Below are 21,840 nucleotides of genomic sequence, written 5' to 3' on the forward strand. Positions count from 1 at the left end.
GTGTAACTGCACTGCCTCACTCGCCCCTCGCCGTCACACTACCTCCCTCGCCCCTCGTCAGACTGTGCATCCCTCATCCTTTCTTTCTCGCCACTCTGTCAATGATTCTCTTCCTTCTTAGCCCATTCCAAAACCCTACGTGGCTCTAAATAGCTACAACAACAACAACAGTGAGCACCCCTCACACCCTCGGCGCACGATAAGGAACCCCAAAAGTGCTTGGGTTTCATGGACAAGGATCCACTCCGATTCATTTGAACTGGAGAGGATTTAAATGCGGGTTTCGTGGCGCCTCCACCCAAGCACTACCTCGCTTTCTCTTCAAGTACGTCTAGCTCCGAAGAGAAAGAAGTGTTTCCGAGTGTTTTGTATTTTAAAATGTTGTTTTAATGTTTTTAGCTTGAAAATATAAAACAAAATACATGAGAATGAAATTTTAACAAATAGAGTCTTAATGGAGTAATATAGGATTTCTCTTTACATGAAAAAAAAAAAAAAAAAAAAATGATTAAAGCATGATAGAAAAATCTTGTATTTAGATATATGTGAAAATAAATAGGGATCAAGTATCACAAGCATTATTGAAAGATGTACATGTGAGGAGGCATATTCAGGAAAAGAGAAGACATTGACGTAAAGGTTAAGAGAGTATACATGTGACAGCGAGTGGTAGAGTCACGAGGGTCCATAAATTTATCAAATGACGATTCACCACCCAATCCAATAAATAATCATTCTTTCTCCCCATACACACACTCACTCTCCCACATCTCCCCGCTTTCTGTGGTTCTCCTACTCTGTTTATTTAATATTCATTACATTTAATTATCTTGTCGATCACTAAAATATACGTCATCAATTATTTTATAAAAAAAAAAAAATGTCATATAGGCCGGCACTTAAGAGTTTAAATTTTAATAGTTAATGTAATAAGTAATATATGAATTGTCATATCGTTTTATAAGTGTGATAAGTATTACGCTGAAGTAATATATGGACGGTCGGACACAAAACAATCTTTTGTGAGAAATAGAACGGGCTACAGAGATAAAATGGAGTCGAGCTATTGCACAGTTTAGATTATATTTTTATAAATTTAACGGTGTATATATTGTTAAATTTTAAATAATACGGCACCATGTACAAGTTACATGTATAGGAACAAAATCTAAAACCCCCCAATATGTGAACAATGGCAAAAGGCCATTGGACCAGTGACCACCACTGTGAATAATGAGTAGTATATGAAATTGATTGCAAGAAAATAATGGCTGAAAATGACATTACTTTTCTCTAATTTCAAATTTGAATGAGATGGTTCCCAGAAAACCCATTTTAAAGTCACAAACACCAAGTGGGTCCTAATCCCTCACGCCTTTCCCCATCGTCAGATCATGAAATCAGACCTAGATCTTGAGAAATGCAGCAAATCCAACGCCCGTAAGAGGAAGTCCACGGTTAGTACTGGGCCTTCTCATAAAGATCCCTTCACTATGCCGAGACAGAGAATATAAAAGCACTTTTTTGAAAAGCTGAGGAGACAGAGGGAGAAGACCCACAAAGAGAGACAGCTCCGTCTGCAACAAAGAAAATTGCACTAATTAATTGAAAAATTGTGCTACAACAAGCCTAATCCAAGGGCGGGAATAAGGGCAGCTCAGTTTTCAAAAATAAAAAAATCGATTTTAATGAGTTTTCAAAATAGAAAAGCTGAAAAAAAGTGGGCATTTTGAGGTCTCACTCAACAGTCACTCTTACCATCAATTCTTGAATATCACATTGACAGTCACATGCGGATCCCTCTTTTTTCATATTTGGAAAAGAAAGGAAAAAAAAGGTAAAAGTGAAAACCCAATTATCTGCTATCCTGCTACTCTGTTTTGTTTGTATATATCTGAAAGGAAAACCCACTGGCATTCTACAGGATTTTTGCAGAGTTATTTAATTGTTATTAAATACTACTATCCATGTTTCTGCAGTCTTAAATCTCAAGTCTGGACTGAACCCATCTTTTGGTTTCTTTCATTAATCATTGATGACTGGGCTCCTGTCTAATCTCTAGGTTGTTTTGGTCTCCCAGTCAAAGGTATTTGATCTGGGTCTTGCTCCTAAAATTTTGTTATTTTTAAAAATATTTAAATATGATGTGTGTATCAAGAAAAATTACTGGTTTATTTATTGTGTCTCTGCTAAAGCTAGTAGGGTTTTGTGCTTTTTAGCTTTGATGGGTTACTCATGTTTGGGATCTTTTTTATTGGAAATTTAGAAATTTTGTTGCTCAGTTCTGTGTTTTTCGTTTTATTACCAGCCACTGTTTCATTAGTTTTGAATTATCTTCTTCATGTTTTGGCAAATTTTATTAGTTTTAACAGCTGGGGGGTTCTCATTTTGTGATTCTAGTACTGGGTTTCTGGTGATTTCACAGCTTGAGGGTGTTTCAGGAGTCATTCAAGGTGTTAAACGTGAATAAAAGCTCGAAACTTTTTCATCTTCTAGATGTATGTCTTTTCTACCCTGTTCTCTTAAAGTACCAATTGGGTTTTTAAACTTAGAGAGAACCCATTTTGGTTATTGGGATGTCATATATTTTTGTTGTTGGGGTTGGATGGTCACTGGGGTGGATTTGAAGCAAAGCTGAAAGAATCATAAGCCAAGTCATCTTTTTTGTACAAATTGTTTTGAGTTTGTTGGAGGATGTGTGTTTCTGCTTTTCAAAGGCTTTATTCTGGTGGGAGTTTTGCTACTTAACAATAAAGGGCGGCGTCGCTATTTTATATCCATTTGACATGTTCTTTGTTTTCTCCTGCAATTTTTAGGAGAATCTGGCGATAGATTTTCAGTGACCTGTTGAAAAGTGGTGTAAATGCGGGTGCAGATGAACCCTTTGTAATGTGCTTGTTGACGTTACACTATTGGACCTCGCAATGGAAAAAAGGAAATTGTTTTGGAAGAGGAAATCTTCTGAAAAAAGCCCCGGCGAAACTGAGAGTTCAGGTTCGATGTCTTCGCATTCAGAGAGAAACTCTGATGATCAGGTATGCAGTTGAATCCTCACTACAACAAAATTTGTGTTACATTTGACTTCTAGGAAGCTTCAAAGTTGTTCTGGTAGCTTTTAACTGACTAACTGATAATGATCACAGAAACCTCTGTATCTCTGCACTCCTCCTTTTATCTTCTTGTTAGAAGCTCGTTATTCTTTTCTCTAAACCACTTAAACACTTGTGCAATGTTTCTAGTTTCGTTGACATTTCAGAAGTTTGACATTCTGCTTTGATTTTTACCATTGCGAAAAATTTGGGCATCAACATTTTACCATGTGAACCTGCTCTACAGATAATTTTTGAGAATTTTTTTTTTAAAAAAAAAACTCAACATGGTTCTTTGCTGACTTTCTAACTGTCCAATTGAGTGTCTTCCGATCTGAAAAGGAAATATGAATATCTTGCAGTTATACGCTTGTTGATTGCTTGTCCATCCTCTTCGAAGTCCCCCTCCCATTTCTTGCAGCATAACTAAATTTCCTCTAAACACATGCGCAATGTTTTCCACTATATAGCTTTGCAACAAAAATTGTGAATCCATAACCGTGCGCAATGTTTAATTGCATTTGGGAGTATCTTGTATAATACCTAGTCTGCCTCCTAGGCGGCATTACCTCTTGTTGATTTTTCGTATGTTGAGTAACCCTGGCAGAGCAATAAGAAAGGTTGGTTTCACAGAGCTCTAGAGATGATAGTTACTCATCAGTCGTTGAATATCAGGACCACTATTCATCATGTTAAGCAATTAATATAATTCATGTTGGGAGTTGCAAAAGGGTAATTCAAAAGCCTAAGTGTTACCTAAGGCAGATCGAACAACTAAGCTTTGATTGGCAGGAGTTTGAGGCACTATTAGCGGGGCATGTGGTTCAAGCATGTTCTGTGATGAAATTATGAAAAGTTTATGATGTTAAACAGATCCTAGCAGGATTCCAGAGAAAAAGAAAAAGAAAAAAAGAGGCATATAATAGGAGTGCTCAAAGACAGTAAGCATATCCAAATAAGCAAGAGATGTAGTCAACTAAGCCTTGTACGCTCAAATGTCCAAAATTGAAAAAGTGAAGTTAATCCTAAATGCATCCTTGGCATTGTCTGCCCTCTACTTTACAACCTTCTTTTTGGTAGGGTCCTCATTTACGTTGCTAATTCTAGACACCAGGGTTATGGTTTACTTCATTTTTATTTTTATTTTATTGTCTTCCCTTTCCTCCAACATAGAATTGAATTGTGGGTGAGTTTGTTATTCCATGAAATCAAAACATTGTTTTATCCAATGTCACATTGTTGAACCAGGAGACACTCAAGTCATCTCCCAATGATAAAACTCAATCACCTGAAGTCACATCAAAAGCTGTGGCAAGTGCCGAAGATGTTGATGATGGTTCATCAAAGAAAGATGTTAATGATAGTGTGAAAAGCCTGATGGAGAAGTTATCCGCTGCTCTTGTGAATGTTAGTGCCAAAGATGACTTGGTGAGGCAGCATGCCAAAGTTGCAGAAGAAGCTGTTGCAGGTAGTACTCAAATACATGATGCATGGGAATATCTCTGCCATTTCTTATCCTCACAACAACCAACCATGTTTGGTTACAGCACTTAGTTGCAATGGATTTGTGCCCCTAATGTTTCAAACCTAGGAGCTTGCATGAATTCGAAGTCTGTATAAAAGATATTTTTTCAAATCTCTACCAAATATAGTAATGATTGCTGTACACTTTGCATCTTTAATAATATTTCTTTCACTACAATATAATTCTAGGCTGGGAGAAGGCTGAAAATGAAGTGGTTGTTCTAAAGCAACAACTTGAGTCTGCAGTTCAGCAAAACTCAGTGCTTGAAGATCGGGTAAGCCATCTTGATGGGGCTATCAAAGAGCTTGTTCGGCAGCTAAGACAATCAAGAGAGGAGCAGGAACAAAAGATCCATGAAGCTGTGGTGAAGAAAACCCATGAGTGGGAAACCACCAGACTCAAACTTGAGAACCAGCTTCTTGATCTCCAGAGCAAAGCAGAAGCTGCTGAATCTGATTCTCCTGCCAACGTTGATGCCGAAAATTGCCGTATAATTGAATATTTGGAGAAAGAGAACTCAGCTCTCAAACTTGAGCTCCAATCTCAATCTGAAGAGTTGGAAATCAGGACGATTGAGAGAGACTTGAGTACCCAATCAGCTGAGATGGCCAGCAAGCAACATTTGGAGAGCATAAAGAAGGTGGTCAAGCTTGAGGCTGAGTGCCGGAGGCTAAAATCCATGGCTCTCAAATCATCCCCGGTTAATGATCATAAATCTGCTACTGCCTCCTCAATTTGTGTTGAATCTCTCACAGATAGTCAATCAGAGAGTGAGGAGAGGCTTAGCTTGGGGGAGGTCAATACCCACAAGATGAGTAGCTCAGAGCCAAACAAGTGTGAGTCCAGTTGCTCAGACTCATGGGCGTCTGCCTTAATTGCGGAACTTGATCAATTCAAAAATGAAAAGGCTGTTAAAAGAAATCTCCAAGCCTCTTCTGCGCAAATCGATCTTATGGATGATTTTCTTGAAATGGAACGACTTGCTGCACTGGCTGAAACCAAGAATGGAAGCCATTGCCTTGCATCAGAGGTTTCCAATCAAACCATTAATGGAGAAAGTTCCCTGAGAACTGAGGTTGGCACCATGAGTCGTCGGATAGCTGAATTAGAAGAGACATTAGAAAAGATGGAAGCACAGAAAACTGAACTGGAGATTGCTCTAATTACTAGTCAAGACTGTATTGAGACATCTCAACTTCAGCTGAAGGAGGCAGAAGTGAAGTTGGAGGAGTTGCAAAGAGAGCTAAATACTGCAAAAGAAAAAAAGCAAGTTGTTGAGTCTAGACTCTCTAGCATGGAAGCAGAAGCCAGGACCATGTCTGCCAAAGTTGAATGTTTAGAAGTGGAGGTTCAAAAAGAGAAGGTTTTGTCAGCAGAAATTGCAGGCAAGTGTCGGGAATTAGAGGATGAGCTATCAAGGAAGAGGCAGGAAATCGAACTTCAGAAAACTGCAAGCTCGAACGGTGAAATGAAGATAAAGCAGGTCAGTCATCACTATTGCTATCTACAATACATTGCATATTTTTACTTTATCATTTGTTTGCTGGAGGCATTAGAGACAAATGTTATGTTTCCTACATATAACAATCAGAAGATTTTGTGATATCAGGAGGATCTAGCTGTAGCTGCTGGAAAACTTGCAGAGTGCCAGAAAACAATAGCGTCTCTTGGGAATCAACTGAAATCTCTAGCAACACTGGAAGACTTCTTGATTGACACTGCCAACCTACCTGAGTTTTCTGCAGGCGCGTCACTGAGTCCCAAAGCTGATGGAGAACTGTGGAAGTTGCATTCTAATGAAACATTTTCACCCAAAAGAGTTTCCGCCTCTTCAAGAATCGCTGATGAAAGTTCTGGTCCTTTAACAAAGAAAATTGAAGAGAACTCACCCCCATCTTCATCTTCATCTGCTGCATTGTCAAATCATGTCAGTTCGGAGAAGAATCGAAATGGGTTCGCAAAATTTTTCTCTCGTACCAAGAGTGGGATACGACTAGAAATTTAGTGAGGATATACAAAACAAGATGTAATTGGTCTCTCAGTTGTAGAAATTTGAGAGTTTAGGATTCTTTTCCATTTGAAAGCTGCTGATTACATGCTGTTTAATCTGCGGCAAAAGAGTATTTGATTTTGTTTCACATGAACAGGGGTCTATGAAATCTGAAATTTCAAGCAATTCTTCTGGTTATGTTCAACTGCATTGTGCTTCCAAAATGTTTTTGGTTATTTAATCTCAGCGAGTATTCTTGCCTGGCATATCTACTTCATCAATCTTGTTGCTCGATCAACTGAAGTTGTAGGAAGATACAAAAAAGTAAGAAAAAATTATCTCGCTAATTGCTAGCATATAGAAACATCGACGTAAGAGGGAAAAATATTCATTTGGGGTGAGAGAGGCTCGAACTCTCGACCTCAGGATAACTCAGAAGCTATGAGACCTACGCGCTAGCCAACTGCGCCACCACCCCGTAGTGGTCAATGATTCACAAAATGCAAATTTGAAGGATCCGGAAAAATTATGCTCTAGGGATTATAATTATTATTATTTTTATAAGTAAAGCTCCACATTTATTTGATTTTTTTTTTACAAATAAGCAAATTTATTTTATAGAAAATACATTTTCAAACAAGAAACACAACACACTCTCAAATATACTAACAAACATATATATATATATATATATATATATATATGTTAGAAGGCCCTTTTTTTTTTTAGTCTTTCCCTTTCACCTTTTTATAGTCGTACATTTCACAATGATCTATTCTAATTCATAATTTGTAAGCCCAAAAAGAAATCTACAATGTGTTTCAAGAGGAAAATTCTAGTGATACTTAAAAACCAGTATTTTATTTCAACTATGAAATCCAAGAAACAAAAAGGTTCCATGGTGTAGTGGTTAGCACTCTGGACTTTGAATCCAGCGACCTGGGTTCGACTCCCGGTGGGACCTTTTACGTCTCGTTTTATTCTTTTTTCCTTGGCCTAGTTTTTCATTCGATATTTGAACAAATCTAGAGGCCAACCGGGGGTGTCATTTGTTTTTGGTTCTATCCCTTTAATCAGATTAAGAAGCAGTGGATCATTTGTTAATACCTTTAACCAGGTTCGTTTGGCAACCGTGATTTCAAAAACAAATATAATTAATTCTATTTTTGTTTTTGCTTTTTTAAAAAACAAATCATATTTTATTTAATTTTATCTCACAAAGTCACACTTCGAAATTCGTGCACCAAATAAAAATTAAATTCTGATTTCAAAGATTTATTTATTTTTTCTCATCTCTCTAAGAAAATATACATCGCTAATTTCTTTCTCAATGAATTTCATTCTTTGCTGACAACTTCCTATGCAAAATGAATATAACAAATGATAGAAGATAAGATACAGTATAACCCTTTTTACCCTTCCTTCTGTGATTCATGATGGCGACGACCATTTTCTCTCCTAAAAGCATTGAAAAGATCAATGCCAAGAAAAATATTAAGCAAGTTCATTCCGGCCATCCCAAATAAGGCGAGCGGCAGCTCGACGCCCTGTCCGAACTTATGAGCATCTCTGATGAGCTTGGCGGTGATTAGAACATGGGATACAACCCTTGCTAAAATGAAAGTGACCCAATTAAGCACCCATTCTATCTTTACAATTTTTCTCTTGGCATCACGAATCCCAGCCATTCGTCTTACTTTCCTCACATGAAGAAATATAGAATGCAGCTGCATCATCAGAATAGATTTCACCTTCAGTTATATCAATGATTCATATAGGCTAGGGTTAATATTGAATTGCCCAACACCTTGTAGATAACAACATTTTCATGCAGAAATATAGAATCCAGCTGCATCATCAGAATAGATTTCACCTTCAGTTATATCAATGATTCATATAGGCTAGGGTTAATATTAAATTGCCCAACACCTTGTAGATAATAACATTTTGAAGCCTTTTCCTTGAAAAAAAAAAAATAATCAAAGAAATTGGGATACCATTTCTCCTGACTTGCTTGCAGAGCAAAAAAGATTAAGAATTTAAAGGAATGAAAGGATAAGCAGGATACGGATTGCTCATTTTCCTCCTCATATCATGCAAGGGCAGCAAAACAGATATCATAGTGAGCATACCTCATCCAACAGCATGACAGATTTTAATTCCACTGAAACAACTGGAGCCAGTATCTTTCAAATTTCAACAGTTTCTTCAGTGTACAGGTCAAGCATTTTATTAAATTGATATACCAAGATTTATTTCTATTCCAAACAAGTGCAACCTTCACCAACATACATAGAGAAAAGAAATTCATTGTAACTACAAAACTTTAGGACTGTTCCTCTAATCCCATGAAAGGACATCTGAGGTTTCGGACTTCAAGGTGTATTTCACATCCTTCAAGAAAATTTCTCCTTCTGAAACCTCAAGATTCAAACCCTCTAGGTTTTATGTTCTCATGATGTCAATATATAGTATATGTGTGTGTGAACGCAAAGTACACAGACTTTACCTAAAGGCTTGGTTATCTAAAAAATTTGCATGTTATACAGATCACAAACAATACAGAACATACAATAGATTCACAACACAATAAAAATTTTGAAGTATTAGGGTTCTTCAAGTTGTTTAAGCAAACACTTCATCCTATGAGATCTGAATCTCACCTTGGGTACAATGTAAACTTCTAGAGGTTATAATCCACTAGCTATGCCTCAGTCAATTCAACATTTATATTACCACCATACCAAGTCAAACGAGAAACTGGAAATACTTGAACAAAAAGGATGGAGATGAGAGAAAAAAGGAAGGAAAAACAATTACATAGAGGCAGGAAAGAACTTTTGAGAAGATAAAGAAACATACCTCACAAACGAGAGTGAGAATAAGGTAGTTGATGGTGACATTTCGATATAAAGCAAGAGTAAAGCAAATTAGGAGTATTAGATGATGGACTAAGATGGCAGGGATCCAACCACTGTATAACCGGTAATGCAGCATATCCAACTGATCATATGCAAAGTAACCACATGAGAAACACAAAGCAGGATATGCCCATGGCCAAGTACCCCCAAACAGCTGTGAGTGCTCAAACATTCCATTTGGTCCAACTTTTAACCACTGATTAACCAAAATGAATATCACTGCAGAGGAGATAAACAACACTTTGAAATTACTAACAATACCAAGACCAGAAAACTCAAATTCAGAATGAGTGAAAATGTCTAAGACAACATGATTTGCAGTAGAATATATCAGTTATCTGAAATTATAAGAGCAAAAAACCAAAAGATGCATTTCAGAAACAGTCAAGAGAACCCACAAATCAAGACAAAGGAAACTTAGGAAATAAATAAAATTATTATTCGTTACTTCTCTTATCCAGCCTCTGCTGAAGAAAACCTTCGACCCGAACATCAGGAGGTGGAATTTTTATTTATAGGATACCTAATTTTAAGTCTAACAGCCTACAAATAGCAGCCAAAGTACAAATCAAAAACAAGCTTTGAAAAGTGTACATATACTAGTGTGAGGGGTAAAGAGAAACTCCCTCCAGCCTAAATTGTTTGTCTAGGTTAGAAAATCCATCTTTTTGAGGGGACATCCTTTGATGTTATTGTCTTTGAAATAAAGAGTGATCAAAATTACCTTCTTAATTTACACCTAAATAAAGCAAATGAAAAAATATGTCCATTATTTTTAAAGTGTGACAATAATTTGGAGTCCCAAAATGAAAGTGAACAAACTATACGGGAATGAAGGAGTATATAGTAAGAGAGTATCTCTTGCATACGTATATGATATTACAGCTACCAATTACTTCTTACCACTGTTGCAATTGGGCCATTATTTTAGACGAAATTGTGAATTAAAATTCTAGACATGTCAATCACATTCATCACTTAGTTTACTTATTGATCTCTGGATCAGTTTTCTATTTTTATCTCAAGACCAGTAAGTTTATTTAGAAGGCAAGACCACCTCCCGACCCCAGAAGAGTCCCAAAAATCAGTTTTTGATAAAATATATATTACAGAAAAGTGTTCAAACAAACTCCCATTTATTGATTTCCTCGATAACAAGACACTATCTTCATGGCCATTGAAACTTAAAGTACACCAACTTCACCACTTTACATGTTTAAAGCACCCCCATCATCTGAACCTTGATGAAGCTCAATTGCAACATATTAAGCTCCACATAGCATGCTCTGGCAGCTTCACAATTAATACAGAAAAGACTTATCAGGATCCTACTTGGCCATGGTGATATAAAAGTATATGTGAGATTCTTTTTTCCCTTAATGTTCTTACAGACACATTCCATGATACTGATGCAGTCATCAGTCAATCCATTCTTTGCATCATCACAATCTCCTACTGATTGCTTGAAGATGTGTGCCTTAGACTTGCTGTGACTTGCCCTTCCATTTTTCATGCAAACACAAAGTTAATCACCATTCAACCAGAATAAGGCCAAATGTTTTTTTTTTTAGCAAAAGATAATTTCATTTAGATAACAGAAGGCACAAATAAGAAAAGGTTAGAAAGCCCCTTAAAGAGGGGAAGGGCGTATGAGAGAGGAAAAATATTCACTAAAAAAAGAAAAAAGTAACCCCCACTCCACCACTATCTGCCCCCCAAAATGCTCCGGTCTCACAATGACAATCAATAAGACATACCAAGTAGTCACTTCGTAAAAATAAAAATTGAAAATTCTTCAAGGGACAACCGACAAGACTCCCTCGTAACTAAGAAATCACATTAATCATCGGCTGACATAGTGGCCCCACATAAAGTTATTATATGTTAAAGGAAGTTAAGATTTAAAATCTCAGCATAAGATTGGCCTGCCTCCAAGGCCTGGATAAAACCAATGCAGCCAAATAAATGAAAGAATCAAAGTCACCCTCAACCAACAAGTGAAAGAAACCAAGGTGCACACCCTCCCTTAATATTCCTAGAAAGCCAACAATTCCACCTTAGTATAATCAACTAGTCCTTCTAGCTTGGAGGAGCAGAAAAGAGGCGTTGAGATCCTCACTCTTAGAACGCATAACAAGGGCTTTTAGTTGTTTGCGCATATACTTTCCTCACCATTTATAGAAAATATTCTGTTACTTGGACACCTAATGCATAAGATAAAAGGAACGAGTCGAAGAATCAATGAGGAATCCATAACAAAAAATCATGAATATCAAAAAGGTTGATATAACAACATTGAACACGATGCTGCATTAATTGGTTATTGCCAATATGGGATTTATATCAGACGCATTTTCCAAAGCATGCGACCAACAAGCCTGCCAACAAAGGAAGGGGCATAGACTGATAATTCGAAACAATTTTCAAAGGATGCTATCTGGATTCCTACCCGACATGCATAATTATAGAAAAGAGAACTACCCATGTCAAAAAAACATTCGTGACACAAGGACCAAGTCCGCAGAATAATGTGGTGCTTGCCTCTGAATTTGAAGCGCACAGGCCCATACGGTCACACTTGACCGTATGGTGTGACCAGACAATGATGATTTAAGATTTAGAACTAAACAATCTGAACACATTTAACAGATTATACATCCCACAGACTTTCGTTTCCCATTCATACCCTACAAGCTCAACACAATTTACCAATGCTTTTCAGGCAAACTCTTAAACAGAACACAGAACATACCATGAAGCCAAGTTACCACCACAAGAAAATTATAAATGCAAACTGTTAAAATATTCATTAAATCATTAAATCAATCATTTCTTAGTATATTATGCTTTTAAGATTAGTGATAATTTAATATATTATAAAGTAAAGGTCTCCATCATTCACAAATATTTGTGTTGAGGATATTAGAATAATCATTAAATAATTACATCAGCCATTTCTTATTCGCTTAACCTTTTAAAGTAAGCGTTATTTAACACAAACCCCTTTTTAGCACACAAAAACATCAGGAGCAGAAATAACAATAACTCATCACTGGAATTGATAATTCCAAGAAAAAACCCAACTCAGGATATGGAACAAAACCCATAATAGGAAACAAAGAAAAAGTGAATGTTTGGAAATGAACGAACCAGAGACGGAGGTGATGGAGGAGTGGAGGAGAGAGACGGAGGTGTTGACGAAGAGAGGGTCCCGAGAGAGGCAAAAGCGGATGACCCAGTTGGCCGTTTGGAAAAAGCAACAGCCAGCGATGACACACAGCAGCTCCTTGCGGTTGTTGAAAACTATTTCGAAGCAAACCGACACGAACCAAAGCACCAGGGTAGCCAAGAAGAAGGTCCCAGCCTTGTTCTCATTTTGCACTGTTCGAGCCATCACTCACTCTTATCTCTCGCTCTCTCCGACCACGCTGTAGTGCAAAGGCAGCCGGTCACTGATTTTCTTGGGGATTCAAATATTCAGTTCGTCACCGACCGAAATGGACTGCTTCCAGTACCCGCAAACATGTAGTGGGTTGTCTACGAGACCCGTCCCGCACCGAATATTGGATGCCGACCCAGCTCTTGTAGACTCCGCAGGGACACGGAAATTTTAGCTCAAAAACATTTGGAAGAAATAACTTTATTATTTTTTTTAAAAAAAAAAAAAATCTAAATTTTAAAAACTATTAATTTATGGTACCTATATTTCAATTTTTTTTTAATTTTAATTATCTGTTAAAATTTTTCGTTAAATCTTATCAAAATGTTCAAAATACCCTTACTTTTTTTTAGGAAAATAAAATTGTTAGAATTTAACGAAATTTACAAAAATACTTATACTTGAATCTTTTAAAATTTAATAATTTTTTTTTAAAAAAAACACAGGTATTCTAAAATTTTTGATAGGATTTAATGAAAAATTCTAACGGAGAGTAAAAATTTAAAAAAAAATAAAAAAATTGATACCTTAAATTGACACTTTTTAAAGTTAAGGTACTTTTTTCCAAAAATAATGAAAGAGCAACGATTATAACGTTTTTTTTCCCCTTGTAATTACTAACTAAAAGTGAAAATTTAAACTAAACTATAAGAAATGTATGGTTTGAGAATTCGTTTCTTTTAAAAAAAATGTGATTTGAACCAGTAAAGGATTACTGCATTTTTAAAACACAAGATTTTAAAAGTTAAACTGCAATTTTATCAAATATTAAACTATATTTTAAAAAAATCATGTTTTAAAATCGTAATTTTTAAAACATGATTTTGAAATTACAAACCTAAACAGATCTTAAATAATTAAAAACACAAAACAAATTATTTTAAAATATAAAATATTTTTATATATATATCCAACAAGAAAGCACTTCTAATTTATTTTTTTATTTTTTTTGTATCACATTCAAATACCTTTTCAAATCAAAATTATTATTAAACATATCTAAATTATTTTCACTCTCATTTATTATTTCACGTTAATTTCAATGATATCGATGTGGTCAAATTATTGTCATTAGATTTAGAGATATGAAACGTTTACAAATCTTATACAATTTTAATAATTTTTTTTAAAATCAACCATTAGATATCTAAGACCCACATGTAAGAAGACAGATCCAATAGTTAGTTTGAAAAAAAAAAAAATTGTTGGAGTTGTACAAAGATTGTATTAAGAGTCGTACAATAATAATTTCTCTTAAATTTAACTCCGAACATGTGTTTTGTATTCAAGTAAAAATGGAAGGATAAAAAGAAAGGAAGGGAGCCACTAGCATGAATAAAGTGTTTATCCAATAAAAGTTTATGTTTCATATATTAATATTAATGAAGATTACAAACAGTGAATAAAACCTTTAATCTTATGAGTTTATTAAATTGGTATTTATCGAGATGCAAATATTATTTTTTTTCTATTAATTTATATTTGATTTATTTGGTGATATTTATAATAAATGTCTATAAGAAACTCAAAATAAAATATTCAACACAATGCAATAAATTTGCATATGTTCAATCATATGTGTAACAAACCTGAATATTTTCAAAGTGATTTCATGTGAAGGCAAGAGATTTTTTTTTTTTTTTTTTCTTTTAAAGGGTAGATGAAATACCTCTTTTTCCCATAAACTTTTATATAGATGAAACCCCCCATAAGTCCCACTACAAGTGAGTAAAACCTTAAATTTTATTCTAAAATATATAAATTAAGAAAAAGAGTGATGTTATAAATCACATTACTAATCTGGTGTGATGCCCTTGTTGTAAGTTTTGTTTTGATAATTTGCAAAAAATTACACAACTCTTACGCCAGATTGCTCAAATGAATGAAGTGCTGGCAGCCCGTCACATAAATCTTTGAAGCATTGGGGCCTGGGGGCTTTGCATTGTCGACATTGACTAAATTGATTGTAGCAATTCTGCTAGATTTTATGCTCAAATATTCAATGGAAAATGGATATGCTTCTCCAAATGCCTCTTGCTTGTGGGAAGTTTATTGTCTCTCATTCAAACCATTATTTCCTTTCTATATCTTACATTGTCTAATTGTTGTATGATGTTTGATACTCCTAAGTTCAAAAGCAGTGATACACAGGGGACGGGAAACCGTCTCTTGGCACCCACTTTTTATTAAAAAAGTGGGTGTTGAGGGACGATTTTCCGTCCCCACAAACCATTTTTTTTAAGTTCAGTATCTATTCTGATGTGCCTTTGAATGTCGAATCAAGTTGGTGTTTGAAAAAGAGAAGTAAATATCGATGACGAAACAATATCATATTGCTTTAGCCTTTTTAATTTTGTTTATAGCATTATATGTCACTAGGATGATGCAGTGAAATTTTTATGTTGTAATGTTGGATAAGCACTACAAAGTGTTATTGGATGTCATTACAGTAAAGCTCCTTTATAAGAAATTAATGCAGGGTTGTTGATCTTCTTGTTATTTTCTTCATCACCAAATTGGAGATATTTCTGCTTACTGAATTTTAAATGTGATATTGTGTTAATTTGGTGCAGAAAATTTTGAAATTGAATTGTCATTTTCCAGCAGGTATAAATGACTCAATTGAAAATAGCATTAAATTTTGGGTCAATTGTCCAGCTTTTTAGTATAAATTCTAAATTGTTGATAGGAGACTTTGGAGTTTTTTTCTAGCAAAAGCACATAAAAATCTCAGAGAAATTGTTTTTTATATTTTAAAGGGAGACCCAGCTCTCCCCTACTTCAGACATACATACACAACAGAAGATGCTTGTTTCATTGAAACAATTTGTTTGGAACATAGAAAAGTGAAATGTTCACCAGGCACAATGATGTGTTGACACTTCAAAACCCTTCATTAAAAACTACAAGAAAAAATAAAAAAATAAAAAAAGAAGAAGAAGAAGAAGAAAAGAACAAAAAGAGATTTTGTTTTGACTTAGTTTCATTGTTTGAAACACAGGAAGATACAGCACCACAAATATATATTACTTCATAGAGCAGACTTTACCAAAACCTTAGCAACATCTGAAGATTATATAAGAATTTATTCAGGAATTTGGAAACCCTGTAAGCTTCAGAGATCTGGCTCTACCCGCGAGAGCAATATGTTTTTTTTTTTTTTTTTTTTTTTTTTGGGGGGGGGGGGGGGGGGGATAAATAGTGCCTGCTGGATTATGAAGAAATGAAGTATTAATATATAATCACATACATATAAATTAACAATTAAGACCAAACTACTTACTTCATTGGAACCATGAGGAGTAAAAATTTCACATAAAAATCCGATATTTAAAAGTTTAAATACAAGTACAACAACCCCAAGTTTCAAGACTTCAGATAAACCAGTAAAAATCCAATGTTAGAAAACAAGCTCAATTATGGCGTCACGTGATTGAAACCTGCAAAAACCAAACTTTCAAGTAAGATTCCAATGCAAGAATCTGAAGTAGTACAAAGTAGAAGTAACAAGAAGCAAACAAATTGTCCTATATGCCCATGATGTTTCCATATCATAATCAACATGATAAACCTCAAAAACCATATCTTTCACCAAAGGAGAAAAGAAAAAAAAACACTACCCCATTTCTCTGCTACTTATTTTCAGTACCAATTACAGTACTAAATTCGGAGAAGAATATCACTTGAAATAACATGTAAGGACACCTTAGGCAATAGCAACAATAGAATATCAACTTTGCAGGAAATGCTAAAAAATCAAATACTTACAAGAAGTCCATGAAATCTCCTTCAATAGGACTTGATGACTGTGAATTTCTGAGGGTCTGAAACAAATACTCCGTGTGATTAACATTGCATTCAAAGTAGCCTTACATCCCGTTCTGATTAGTTAACATCGTCATACAAATGAAACGCCATAATTCCTATACATATTAAGCTTTAACATCTTTCCAAAAGATGTGTACAACAGCAATTCCCAAGCAGAAATAAAAGCATTTGAAGAATATCAAAAAGGGCTTCAAGAGAAACAAAAAAACTGCAGCAGTTTCAGAAACCAAAAGCAAACAAACTGTCCTATACACCCATGACCCATCAATCCAACATGTGCAGATCAATTGAAAAAACCAGAGCACTTTTGTTCTGTATATTCTCCAGCTTCATTCAGATCCAAGATTCACTATTCACTAACATATATGTTCACAAAAACACAAACAGCTTTTAGATTTCAACACATCAGCACCAAATTCGAGCAAAAATATCACCTGAAATAACATGTAAGTACACCTTAAGTAATAGCAACAATAGAATATCAACTTTACAGGAAATGCTAAAAACCCAAATACTTACGACAAGTATATAAAATCTCCTTCAAATGGACGTGATGATTGTGAATTCCCGAAGGTCTGAAACAAATACTTTGTATGATTAACATATAGGAAATAAAATTATTCGTCAACATGTACGAATCAAATATACATCTATGAACTACACACCTCCACCGCCATACAATCAATGGCTCCATTACTGATCATAGATACACTTGAGAGAGATTTTGCACTTGGGAGTGATTGGGAATGTGGACTTTGTTCACAGCTTTGACCACTTAATTTCTTAGTTAGCATATCAACATGATTTTGCACTTCCGTGCAATGGTCCACGTTTGGTGCTGCGATTGCGGCTAACTTCAACATATTTTTGCTCAATTCAACATATCGATCTACAATAGGGTTGCCACTCAAGGGAGCATAACTACTTTTGATTAATTTATATGGCCGCTTCAAATCCTTCCTCCAACGGTTTAGAAAATATTTTTCGGGCAACAATTCCACATCTTCAAGTTTAGTCAGTACAGATATGACATGTTTGCACAAAATTCCTCTTGATTCAAACAAACAACAACTGCAGTTCACTTCACATGAAGGGTCATTATAGTAAACAGTAAAGCGTACTTTTTTTATGTAGGAATCATTAATTTTTACCCGTTCAATCACCTGATAGGTACTAATTCCACCTTCACTTTTTAAAAGAGTGCAACCACAATACATAACCTCTAAAATCTCCTTTTGAACTTCTTTGAACTTTGCATGGGTGTAAATTTTTTGAAATTGTTTCTCAAGGGGAAACCTGCTTACACATGAAATCGTGGTATGAAAAGAATCGAAATCAGCAACATTCTCAATCTCAACCTTCCTACGCAAAGCGTTATCGTATTGATCCACAAATTCTTTCAATGAGGTGGACGAGTGCACATAACCATAAAAAAATGCATTCATACTCTCACTACGTTGTGTGGCAGTCATGCTGGCCCAAAATACACCATTCAAATATGCCGGTACCCAGAAAGTCCGCTCACTATATAAATCACGTAGCCATGCATTATCCTCCAGATTATAACACTCAAGTAAATTCTGCCAACTTGCATCAAACTCGTCACATGTCTGAGAATTATACACACAATTTCGTATGGCACTCATAATGGCATTGTACTGTGAATGTGATCCAAATTTTTTTGAAATTTTTTTCAGTACGTGCCATAAACAAAATCTATGTCGGGCATTCGGAAAAACCTTATTAATTGCATTTTTCATAGCCCTATCTTGATCTGTAATAATTGCCCTTGGCGCACGGCCCTTCATGCATTTCAACCATGCCTTAAACAACTAAACAAATGTCGTTGTATCTTCGCTTGAAATTAATGCCAATCCTAAAAGAATTGATTGACCATGATGATTTACTCCCACAAAATGGGCAAATGGCATTTCGTATTTGTTGGTCAAGTATGTTGTGTCAAATGCAACGACATCCCCGAAATCTTCATATGATGCCCTACTTCGTGCATCAACCCAAAACACATTTTTCAATTTACACTGATTATCCATGTCCATATCAAAATAGAAATCATCATTCACTTTCCGCATTCTATCGAAGTAGTCACGAAGTGCTGCAGCACCTCCTGTGCCAAGGCGAAGATGTCTTGAACTCGCAATATAATTGTGACAATCTTTCTCTCCAAATGTAAGATTCTCATATTCCCCCACTTCAACGACTAACGAGTTATAAATCTTATTCATACGTATTCCAGCTCTATCATCTATCTCAAGCTTTCTCTTCATACAAGGATTTAAATTCTTGTGGCATCTAAAATATCTCGCTTTGCCTGGGCTTAAATCATGATTATGGCCAATATTTACATTAGTCACATACCACTTTGTATCTACTAACTTTGCATTCAAAGTAGCTTTACACCCCGTTCTGATTGTTTTACTAGGCTTGCAAAAGCTATTTGAGTTGGATGGTCTACTGCCTTGACAAGCACATGCTAGAGTGATGTAATGTACATCTCCATTTTCATACTTTTTTTTCTTCTTCTGTACCACACCAAAACCCTTTTGCTTTGCATAATTTCTATAATATTCATGAATTTCCTCTATGGAGCCAAATAGCATCCCTTCCTTAGGTTCCTTAACATTTTTATCTTCGTCTATGAGCTTGAGCCTGGTACGACAATTGCCCACACTATCTTGCAACTGTTCATTAGCTACAATTTCATTTCCATCTATATTAAGACAAATAAAACATAGTGTAAAAAACCCAACTATGAATAATAACATTTACTCTAAGATATGTTACAAAAATTAAAAGTAAGAATGAAATGCCCAACATACCATTTTGAGGGTCCATTTCGATGGGCACAACCTCGTCAAGTTGTTCATGTGTCAACGAATAATCAACTTCGCATTGTGAAATCAAGGTAGTTTGTGACAAGTCCATCTAAAAGTTATTCCACAAAAAGATCAATGCATGGCTTTTGTAATCATAACAACGATTGTGAATTAATATCTCATATAATTCTTCATGTTTATTTTGTTCAAAGTTGAAATGATAGATAATCGTTCTCAAAGAATCACAGTGTCTAAAAAGAAGGGTTTACACAACCATTGTTGTGATCGGAAGGTTATTAATGCACATAAAAATATCATTGAAAAGAAAAAAGGGAGCATCGCAAAGTTCAAATCCATAATGCATATGTTCATACACGCCATGGACTCCTCTTTTTACTAACACAGCTATACAAGCAAACATTTTATTAATCGACTTTAGCATATCTCACCCTATTTTCCAATATATTCCATCACATTTGCATATATGCTCAGACCTTCTCATCTTCATTTTCAACTAACCCTTTACTATGAACCATTAACGAAACTATATTTCTTGCATAACACAGGAGTTGTTAGAGATGATTATAAATACATACATTCCATAAACATGCATTATTATATACGGATAAAAATGCTAAGTGTCTTGAACTTTCCAAAGCAACACACAAAACAGCTCTAATCTCTCTCTCAATAACAAAGCAACAAAAACCCGTTATAAATCAACAAAAACCCCAACCTCAGAACCCAAAATAGCAGACACAGAAAGCAAACCAAAAAAATTCAAATAGCTGTTATATATATGGGTTTTTTAGTTGAGTCACTATATATAGTCATTCGCCAAAACAAATAAATAACATGTCATTCGTTTCAGACATTTTGTCGAACACCCGGCGAGCATCTTCAAGAACCAAAAAAGGACAACAAAAAATTATCACAACAAAAACAAGCAGTGATCGGCCGTAGAGAGAGAGAGAGAGAAAAAAAAAAAACGCAACAAAAACAAGCAGTGGCCGACCGTAGAGAGAGAGAGAGAGAGAGAATACGGTGGTCGGCGGTCTGGTCAGCGGTGGGAGGCAAACTGCGGTGGGCGGTGCTCCGATGGGTGGCGGGGGGATGGCTATCGGTGGTGGGGTGAGGGAGGAGGGAAAAAATAGGGGGAAAGTTTTGTTGAAGAAAAAGTTTTTGAAAATTTTGGGGAAATGGTGTGTTTAACGCTGGTAGCTTGTTTTTGAATTTTTTATTTTTTATTTTCTTTTTCTTTTTCTTTTAATAAAAAAAAAAAGGAATAAAAATTTGTCCACGTGGGACAAGAGCTGGACTCTTGACACACGTATAGAACAACTCCCCCTGAATCACCTAGTGCGCAAGCTAGCAGAAACCCCCCGAATTCTCCAGAAAAGGCAGAACCAGAAAAATATAAACGTTAATAACCGTACGCAAGAAAAGGAAAAAAGGCAAAAGGTAGAGGTAGAAGAAAGAGGAAGGAAAGGAAAGGGAAGGAAATGTTCTTCTTCTTTGCAGGAGGAGTAGAGCAACAGGTCAGGCAGGTGTTGAAATATGGTGCGGGCAGGTGCATAGCGTGCCGGTCGCCAGCCGATCTGGTTGAGTACGAGAAGGTCCTGAAGATATTCTTCGTTCCGGTGTGGCGGTGGCCGGGGAAGGAGCCCGTGATGTACTGCAACAACTGCAAACTCTTCTTACCTCGGTCCTACTCTCTGCCGCCGCCACAGACAGCCGAGTCGGCCGTCTCGGACGTCTCGCGATGCCGGTTCTGTGACCGGGCGGTGGAGCCTGATTTCAGCTTCTGCCCCTTTTGTGGTTCTGCTCTGTGACTCTGAGCAGCCTTTCTTTTTTTTGGTGTGGGATTTTTGTAATTTCGTGAAATGGGGTTGTAAAAATTATGATCTTTTGTTAATGGTTGTATTAATCTCTTTACTGTAGGGTGATTTCAAAGAGGAAGTAATTGGTGGCGAACTTTTTTCTGTAATTTCGTGAGATGGGTTTGTTTTTCTCTGCTGCAACTAGAATAAGAGGCAAGTTCAATACCCATTTGGATACCAAATTAGATTCTTTTGAGTGTGATTGGGATTGTGTGAGCTTGGATGGTTCTGGTTCTTAATGATCAAGTTGCACTATTTGATAATGGCACCCATGTTACAATCTGCTGGATAATCGGCCGCAATTCCCTGTTATTGCGCCTTGGTGGCATAGAAA

General features: G+C 35.8%; 4 protein-coding genes and 2 non-coding genes across 13 annotated transcripts; 3 read left to right on the forward strand and 3 right to left on the reverse strand.

Moving 5' to 3' along the window:
• Window positions 1–1,545: 1,545 nt before the first annotated feature.
• LOC133854727 (filament-like plant protein) lies at window positions 1,546–6,802 on the forward strand. Of its 5 annotated transcripts, XM_062290997.1 has the most exons (6): window positions 1,546–1,837; window positions 1,980–2,086; window positions 2,817–3,035; window positions 4,338–4,557; window positions 4,803–6,097; window positions 6,224–6,802. In XM_062290997.1, the coding sequence occupies exons 3-6, from the start codon at window positions 2,925–2,927 to the stop codon at window positions 6,617–6,619; spliced, it is 2,022 nt and encodes a 673-aa protein (XP_062146981.1). In that variant the 5' UTR covers window positions 1,546–1,837; window positions 1,980–2,086; window positions 2,817–2,924; the 3' UTR covers window positions 6,620–6,802. The 5 variants fall into 5 exon arrangements, with proteins under 5 accessions (XP_062146981.1, XP_062146989.1, XP_062147004.1 ...); XM_062291005.1 differs by lacking the exon at window positions 1,980–2,086; XM_062291020.1 differs by lacking the exon at window positions 1,546–1,837 and having other exon boundaries at window positions 1,892–2,086; window positions 4,341–4,557.
• Window positions 6,803–6,997: 195 nt separating this feature from the next.
• On the reverse strand, window positions 6,998–7,082 carry TRNAM-CAU (transfer RNA methionine (anticodon CAU)). The gene is given in 2 exon segments: window positions 6,998–7,033; window positions 7,045–7,082. It is a non-coding gene; the product is annotated as a tRNA-Met (tRNA).
• A 414-nt stretch (window positions 7,083–7,496) lies between these two features.
• Window positions 7,497–7,568, forward strand: TRNAQ-UUG (transfer RNA glutamine (anticodon UUG)). Its single transcript has one exon. It is a non-coding gene; the product is annotated as a tRNA-Gln (tRNA).
• Window positions 7,569–7,863: 295 nt separating this feature from the next.
• Window positions 7,864–13,127, reverse strand: LOC133858472 (uncharacterized). The gene is made up of 3 exons (XM_062293947.1): window positions 12,676–13,127; window positions 9,467–9,744; window positions 7,864–8,331 (listed from the first exon to the last, which is right to left on the reverse strand). Exons 1-3 carry the CDS (start codon window positions 12,917–12,919, stop codon window positions 8,017–8,019), a joined length of 837 nt encoding a protein of 278 aa, XP_062149931.1. The 5' UTR covers window positions 12,920–13,127; the 3' UTR covers window positions 7,864–8,016.
• A 3,122-nt stretch (window positions 13,128–16,249) lies between these two features.
• On the reverse strand, window positions 16,250–21,054 carry LOC133854767 (protein FAR-RED IMPAIRED RESPONSE 1-like). 4 transcript variants are annotated; one of them, XM_062291062.1, is made up of 6 exons: window positions 20,670–21,054; window positions 19,630–19,735; window positions 17,458–19,502; window positions 17,312–17,367; window positions 16,733–17,226; window positions 16,250–16,404 (listed from the first exon to the last, which is right to left on the reverse strand). In XM_062291062.1, exons 2-3 carry the CDS (start codon window positions 19,733–19,735, stop codon window positions 18,625–18,627), a joined length of 984 nt encoding a protein of 327 aa, XP_062147046.1. In that variant the 5' UTR covers window positions 20,670–21,054; the 3' UTR covers window positions 16,250–16,404; window positions 16,733–17,226; window positions 17,312–17,367; window positions 17,458–18,624. The 4 variants fall into 4 exon arrangements, with proteins under 4 accessions (XP_062147046.1, XP_062147041.1, XP_062147032.1 ...); XM_062291057.1 differs by having other exon boundaries at window positions 17,458–19,520; window positions 20,670–21,053; XM_062291048.1 differs by having other exon boundaries at window positions 20,670–21,046.
• LOC133854796 (uncharacterized) lies at window positions 20,977–21,688 on the forward strand. The gene has a single exon (XM_062291071.1). The coding sequence runs from the start codon at window positions 21,129–21,131 to the stop codon at window positions 21,456–21,458; it is 330 nt and encodes a 109-aa protein (XP_062147055.1). The 5' UTR covers window positions 20,977–21,128; the 3' UTR covers window positions 21,459–21,688.
• The last annotated feature ends 152 nt before the right edge of the window (window positions 21,689–21,840 follow it).

The sequence above is a fragment of the Alnus glutinosa genome, chromosome 1 (assembly GCF_958979055.1).
Source record: "Alnus glutinosa chromosome 1, dhAlnGlut1.1, whole genome shotgun sequence".
In the NCBI taxonomy this organism is placed as follows: domain Eukaryota; kingdom Viridiplantae; phylum Streptophyta; class Magnoliopsida; order Fagales; family Betulaceae; genus Alnus; species Alnus glutinosa.